The sequence below is a fragment of the Vigna angularis genome, chromosome 9, assembly GCF_016808095.1.
Source record: "Vigna angularis cultivar LongXiaoDou No.4 chromosome 9, ASM1680809v1, whole genome shotgun sequence".
NCBI classification, from domain to species: Eukaryota; Viridiplantae; Streptophyta; class Magnoliopsida; order Fabales; family Fabaceae; genus Vigna; species Vigna angularis.
Window position 1 is genome coordinate 8,111,699 of NC_068978.1, and position 8,083 is coordinate 8,119,781.

The 8,083-nt window shown below is 31.8% G+C and overlaps 1 protein-coding gene across 2 annotated transcripts; it reads left to right on the forward strand.

The window, feature by feature from the left end:
• The first annotated feature begins 2,642 nt into the window (after positions 1–2,642).
• LOC108321205 (AT-rich interactive domain-containing protein 2) lies at positions 2,643–7,350 on the forward strand. 2 transcript variants are annotated; one of them, XM_052868626.1, is made up of 3 exons: positions 2,643–2,852; positions 3,307–4,439; positions 5,964–7,325. In XM_052868626.1, the coding sequence occupies exons 2-3, from the start codon at positions 3,459–3,461 to the stop codon at positions 6,828–6,830; spliced, it is 1,848 nt and encodes a 615-aa protein (XP_052724586.1). In that variant the 5' UTR covers positions 2,643–2,852; positions 3,307–3,458; the 3' UTR covers positions 6,831–7,325. The 2 variants fall into 2 exon arrangements, with proteins under 2 accessions (XP_052724586.1, XP_017408386.1); XM_017552897.2 differs by lacking the exon at positions 2,643–2,852 and having other exon boundaries at positions 2,865–4,439; positions 5,964–7,350.
• The last annotated feature ends 733 nt before the right edge of the window (positions 7,351–8,083 follow it).

Sequence of the window (8,083 nt, forward strand, 5' to 3'; positions counted from 1 at the left end):
TGGTCGAGGGTCGGTCGTCTTTCCTTGTTTTGCTCTCTTTTGATCGTTCAATCATCTCCAAGAACACTCCGACGCTCAAGTCAGATATGTTTCATAAAAAAATTTCTATTTTAGTAGGATAGATCAAGGTTATTTTACCTGCACATCTGATGTATATTTACAAGGCTTGTGGCAGCTAAATACATTGATTAACCATTAATGCAACATTGATTAACCATTAATGCAACATTGATTAACCATTAATGCAATATATTTTTAGACAATCAAACCCAATAATACCTGCTAATATACTTGCTAACTGTCCATAAATGACCATTAACTCCGATCAGTATATTTCATATAGTACATAAATGTTTCGATTGAAAGTGTTTGAGGGTCGATCTTCTTTCCTTACTTTGCTCTCTTATGATAATCCAATCATCTTCAAGAACGCAATCCACTCCGATGGGTTGTTGACCTGAATAAGACACTCTGACGTTCAAGTCAGATATCTTTTTCAAAGAAGCCTTTATTTTATTAGGATAGATCAAGGTTATTTTACCTGCACATCAATCATATATTTATATAGGGCTTGTGGCAGCCAAACACATTGATTAAGCATTGTCTAGGATTGAGACCAAAAGTGGTTAGAATATTTGTGTACCAAAAGTGGTTAGAATACTTATATATCAGGAGTGGTTAAATTTAGACTAGTCGTATTGACTAGGTGAACCGAGATTGTTGAGAATATTTGTTGTAAATCTAAAGAGGTAAAACTCATGTAATCTTCATAAAGACTAATGAAACCTTTAAAAATTCTTAAGGAAGAACTTGACGTATAAAATTTGTGTTTTATTACTTTGTTCCTTCAAACATTCTCTTAAAAAAAATTAAATATCATCGTCTAAAACATATCTTTTGTTATCAATCATCTAAGATGTCATTTACGAAAAATTTTAAAAACACTATTCAATTTCAGTTCTAGTTTTAATTTTATATTAACCACTAATTATAATATGGTAGGAGTTACAACAAAAATTTCACAACAATACAAAAGAGATGCATTGAATATTATAAAAAATTAATTTTATATAAGTGGTTACTTTTAAAGAGTTGAACTTAATTGTCTTTATTGTATTTAGTGAAAAATTTATTGTTGACATTAATATTATTTAAATTTTATAATTAATGATAATTATTAATAATTTGATATTATTAATTATCATTTTATTTATTATATAAATTTATTACAACATAATAATTAATACTAATTTATTAATATAGATATCATATAATTGTTTTAGAAATATTTTTATTGAACTCTTAAATACTATATGTTATAATAGTAACTATATTTTTAGTAATTATTATTTTTATTATGATATTTTTTATATAAATAATTAGTCTTTGAAAAATGGTATTTGATATTTATTATTTTATGTTATTTAATTCTTAATTTTTTTAAGGATACATAATCGTGAGTATAATAAGTATTTACATTTTTTAATATAATAAAAAAATTACATTCTTAATACAAAAAATTCAATTTCTTTAATTTTATTTGAACTTCGTTAATTATTAAAATATTTGAATAAATATTTGATCTTTAATAATTATGTTTGTTTATTAAAGAAAATTAGAGATATAATACAATTTTTAATAATAATTTGAAGACAAAAAATATTTAAGCTAATATTAAATTAATATAAAAATTATACATAAATAAAAATTCATATAACATATATATATAATAATAATAATTTTAAAATATAGTAAGCAATGAAATTAAAATTAAAGAATAAATAATATTGATAATAATAATAAATAATAGTAATAAGAGTAATAATAGACAAATATTTTCCACTTAATTTAAGTAGTTAATAATTTAAAGCTAATATCTCTTTTCTTTTTTCATCTTCAGCACTATCAAAAAAATAAAACTAATATTTTAAAAATCATTAGAAATACCATTTAAAATGAATTTCAATTTTATACCAAATGTTTAAAAATTATTAACTATAACCACACACAATTCTCAATAGGTAATTTTAAATTTTGGGTGAGAGCATACAATTTTTAATTTATGCAACTTGGGTTTAGATGTATTGGTGTGTATGATAAGTTTTTGGTGAATCATAATCACCTTATTCAAAAAATCCAACAAGCATCAAAAGGAAAGCATTGGATTTGATTTTAACTATAGTGATAGATTCAAATTTATATATGAATAAAAATAGATAGATTTTAATATTAAAAAGAATGATAGGAAATGAAATCCCCAACATTTAGAATTATAATATAAAGTAAAAAAAAAAAAGATTACATTGAATGTGTGAAATGAATTTGGTATGTTCTTAGGAAGAAAGGGTAAGAAAGATGATAAATCTTGAAATCTATGAGAACCATTGACAAGGGCACCATGTGTTGATGACAAGAACCTATCTCATGCCTCTTCATATTAAAGCCTCTTTTACATAATTAAATATTTTTCTTGACCTAGTTAAAGAAATAATTCAAGTCCACCAATAATAATAATAATTATTATAATAATGATAATAATAATTATAATAATCCAAACCCAACCATGATGTAGTTAAATACTAACCAAGGTTAGTGGTTCCCCCAAAGGCACTATATAACAAGAGGATGATGCTGTGGATTCAAGCAACTTCCCCCTCATCAGAAAACCCTATTAAATCCCTATTTTTTTTTCAGATTTAGGAAAATGGAAGTTGTAAATTCTCCCAAAACAAAATGAAATAGAAAAGGGGGAAAATTGAAAATGAATAGCCACATAGTTTAGGCAAAGGTCAAGGAAGTCACAACACAAAGACTCATCATAGGGTCCATCGAAACCCTGTCTCTAATAACTGGTACGTCTCTCTCTTTTTTCTTTTTTACTTCCAATGAAAATTCAGATATTGAAGAAGAGGGTCTGCGTCTGTTGAAAACTTGAATTTTAGCCCCGAACCCCATTTCTCTCTCACACCCACTTTCTCTCTCTGCAATTAACATCACTGTAGAGAGAGAAAGAAAGCGCGGGACAATGAAAACATTTCCTCCTCCCACACAAAGGTGGTAGACCAAACAAGCCCTAGACAGTATCAGATCCTCACCCTTTTCCATTTTCCCGCCAAAATCTACTTTTGACCCCGACCCGGATTCTCAATCGGTGCCAATTTCACAACCCTTGAAACTGTTTTCGTCGATTTCTCGAAAAAAAAAAGAAAATCTAAAAAAAATGCCTGTTTTTAAAATTTCAAAAATAATGGGTCATTGGGAGTGGGATTATATGTTTCTAGGGTTTGAATTCGATGTCCATGGCAGGGCGGTTGCAGTTATACGACGGTGTTCGCGAAGAAGATAGTGGTGAAATATTTGGAGGCTCGAACGACGATTCTTTGTGCCGTTTCGAGAGGTTGTTTGCAGAGTTCTTTAGTGAGATCTGTGCATTTAATTGCGTTTTGCATTATCCTCCAATGCTGTCTGATGGGCAGGACGTGGATTTGTATAGGTTGTTTTTGGTGGTAAGAGGGAAGGGTGGATACGATGCCGTTTGCAAAGGGAAGTTGTGGGATTCGGTTGGGGAGGAGTCTGGGATGGGAGTGAGTGTTGGGTCCTCTGTTGAGTTGGTTTACAGTAGGTACTTGAGTGCTTTGGATTCATGGATGAAGAAAGTTGCTGAGAGTAAGGTGTCTCCCGAATTTGGTGTGGTGGATGATAGGGATAAGTTTGGGAGGCGGTTAATGGAGTTGCAGGCTGAGGTGGAAGGGTTGCTTTCCGGTTGTGCGGATGAGAGGGTGGTTTTGGTTGGGGAGGATGTCGAGGGTGGTCTTGATGAAGATGATCACAACTTGGATGGGAGGGAGTTATCCGGTGCTAATGGGGTGAAAAGTAACGGTGATGAAGGAGGTGAACATAGACAATGTGATGATTCGGAGATGCCGGACAATGACATGGATGAGGCGGTTCTTGGAAACTCGGATAAGGGAAATGATTTAATGGGAGGGGAGGAAGGGTTTGATGGAGGGAAAATGCCTGAAGAGCAGGCTGTGGATATATCGGATGGGGCTAACAAAAGTGGGACTGGAGTGGTGAGTGGAGGCAAGCAGTGTGACGACAGTGATGATAAGGGCTTGGTGTTGGATGCATCTGGTGGTAATAGTGATGATGATAGTTCTGGTCACAAGAGGAAGAGAGAGGGGTCTGTGTGGGATTCATCTAGTGATGATTGTGATAGTCCTAGTCGTAAGAGAATGCGAGAGTCTGCAATGGATATGCTGAGCTGGATTACTGGTGTTGCAAAAGATCCCGGTGATCCTGAAGTTGGTTCAATACCTGAAAAGTCAAAGTGGAAGTCTTACAGTAGTCAGGAGGTGTGGAAACAGGTGCTGTTGTTTCGGGAAGCTACGTTTTACAGAAGAGGTTCTGAGGCAAGCAATGAACAACGTAATTGGCAGGTAATTTGAAATTATAAAGTTAGCTAACCTTAAATTGCTTTGTAAATGAACTTGTTTCTATTACATGCTTAAACATTAATAAACTCAAAATGAGTATGTCTGATAAAAGCTTTTCTATAATTGTACATATTTCTCATTCTGTTTATCTTACATTCTTGTGTGAAACTTATTTAACTAATCAACCACTCCTGACTTTTCCTTTCCTCGAGTGTATTTGTTCATGAATGTGTAATCTTTGTGTGCACTGGTTACTTTGAACTTCCTTATCCTTTTGATCCCTACTTTTATTGTCAGCTTCCTTACCCTATTATTTTAGGGAAATATATATTTTGGTAGCCATGCAGATGACCGATGAAGCCTGAACTATAAAGTTGGACTACATGACATTGTTTTGTGCTGAAACTGTATATTCATATTATTAGTCTGTTTGTTTTGCGCCAGTGTATGCATCTGTGGATATCAAACTAAAGTTAACTCTTCTCTGATGATTTTACAATTCTAGATAAACTGAATATGCCAACATTCTATCAAACAGTTTTTTGGGTAGATTTGTCAAATTATCATAAAATTACATAAACTCTTGAGTTAGTAGGGAGACAACGAGTTTGAAATCACATGTAAGTTCCCTCCCATGACAATGTTTTATTGTGCTCGAATGATTTGATGAAGTAACCTACTTTTTAAAAGTTCACTTCAATAGCTTGTATTTTTATGAATTTATATATAATTTGGTTGTTTATATAATTTAATATTTTTTATTACTAATGTGCTAATAAACTTTTCTTTCTGTGATTCTATATTTTGCTTTATTATGAAGTTCAAAATTAAATTATTATTGTGCTATTAGTATTTTGTTCAGCGTAAGTAATAGATTTTTTAATATTATTTTTTCTATTAGCTAAACTCTAAGAAGTTTCCGAGTCAACTTTAGAAGTTGAATTTACGTACACTATAGACTTTACTTATCTATCTGTAAATTATGGTGTGATTAAATTCTATTTTCATATCCTCCTTATTTTAAATACTCTGATTATTGTTTCATTTTTGCATGGAAATCAAATCTATTGACATAGAATGCTCTTTCTTCTTTAATATATATGAAAACTGTGCTCAATAAACAAGGAAGAAAAACTATATATTTGTGTACTATTAATCTTGAAACTAAGTGTGTTTGTGGATTAATAAAGTTGTTGGGGGCTACTTTGATTACTTAGACATGGGTAACTTGTGTATTTGTGCCTCCATATTAGAGGATATACACCAAATTGCATATTAAAAATAAAACTATAAAAGCAGAGATCAATTGAAGTTAGTTTATGCAATAAGTGTCAAGTATATAATTACCATCTGTAGACAAGTTTTTGGTTAGTTGAATGCTTTTGGATAATAAATTTCTTTTTCTTTTTATTAGCTGGTTCTGTAGATTCTCGAATCTTTGTCCTAGTGCTGCCATTTTATATATTTGAGTAGACAAATTTCAAATATTGTTTTTATATCATACTCAAGCCTAATCTCATTTTGTAGAATCAGAAGATGCATCCGTGCTTGTATGAAGAACAAGTTGGGACAAACTACAATCTCAGAGACAGGTTGAAATGTGACAAGAAGCTTTTGTTTGGCAAATCTGCATCTTTGCGAAGCTCTTCTGATTCATCTTTGGCAACTGAGAACAGAACACCTGGTTCTCACACTGAAGGTCAATCTGAGTTGCGTGATTCTCCAGATGCAAATTCAGGTCTTGACAAATGTGCAACAGTACGCATTCCTTTGGGGACAAATCATCAAGCCGAAATACCAGAATGGACTGGTGTGACTTCTGAAAGTGATTCTAAGTGGTTAGGGACTCGAATATGGCCACAGGAAACAGTAAATACCAGACTTATTGAAAGGGACCCCATAGGAAAGGGGAGACAAGGTTCATGTGGCTGCCCAGAAGAAGGTTCTGTTGAGTGTGTAAGATTTCACATTTCAGAGAAAAGGGCTAAAGTTAAGCTGGAATTGGGCAATGCATTTTACGATTGGGACTTTGATCGGGTTGGTGAAGAAGTTAGGCTAATGTGGACGAAAGAAGAAGAGAAAAAGTTTGAGGATGTGGTTCGGTCAAACCCTCCATCACTTGAGAAATATTACTGGGACTATATTTTTAGGGCATTTCCTGATAAAAGCAGGGCAGAGTTAGTTAGCTACTACTTCAATGTCTTTATGTTGCAGCGCAGAGGATACCAGAATAGGCACACTCCCGATGACATTGATAGTGATGACAATGATGACGAAGCTGGACCATTAAGGAATGTTTTTGGACCTCAGATACAGAATTCTGGACATGAGATGCAGAGTTCGCGAGGCTCCATCTTATTAACCCCCAAAAAGACACGTAAAAAGGGAAAATAGCTGGAGAATGTTTGTCAAGTTAGGAGCATTGTCAAGGATGCAAAATTTTACAAATTTGTGCATCTTTGCCGGCATTCAGCATCTAAGGATCTTTCTCTCCTTGTTTAGAAGGTAAATCATTGGTTGAGAAGTAAAACTTCGGAGCTTAAATATTGGTTTTGGGGGGTTCAATTTAAAAGAGATGGTGTATTTGGTGGTGGAAGTGGGAAAATTTTGGACAAGCTTAGAAGTTGATTACTAATCACATGCTTCCGATTTTGAGATTCATCTTCTTATGTCTGTCCATAGAGATGATACATGGTTATGCACATTTTTTTTTCTTAAAAATAGTTGGTTTTGACTACAAGGGGTTACTTGAAACAAAAGTCTTAGGGAATATAGGTCCAAATTTTACTGTAGAGGGTCATGAACAAATACACCAAAGTGAAATTCAAATTGTAGCTTTCATTTGATGCAACTTTATATTTTGATTTGATGCTTCTTCCTTTCCTCAAAGTGGTATAGAATTTGTTTTGGCTAAGATATTCTCATTTTGGTGCTTATCAATGTTGTTGTTATGCTAAGTATCTGTCTGTTCTGTTCTATTCATATTATACCAAATTTACATCATCTCCACATTTCAGATGCTACTTTGTTGTGCCTATTTTTTTAAATAATTGTATAGATTTACTTACTTTGTCGTATCCAGTTGTTTTCTTTTATACTTGGCGTCGCTTTCAATCGTTAATCATGTATTCTTTTTGAACAATTATTTGCTGATATTGTTATTAAAATGGATAATCGGGTTCCATCTATTACGAGTTGATCATTTAATGAGTCAATTTAATTTGGTTCACTTATTAGTGAGTCAAAAAAATTTTAAACTTGATTTGACCAATCACGGAGTTGGTAAATTAAACAGATTGACTCATGGACTCATTTAATTAAAAGATTTTTTTAATCTAAAAAAGAAATTACAAATTTTTTGTAATTTAAATTTAAATAAATTTCACTCTAAAAATGATGACAATTCAAAATAAAAAAATATCATACAATCTAAATGAAATCTAAAAGTAAGTACAAAAAACAAATAAATAAATTTTTAATATTGATAATTTTTGTGTAATTTTTTCTATTTATAAGATTAGAGTCATCCATTTATCCATTTATAAGATTGGAGTATTGAATGGATAAATTCATAATATTTTGAACAAATAAGTTTATAATATTGATTATTTTTGTATCACTTATCCATAAATCCATACTATTTTGCT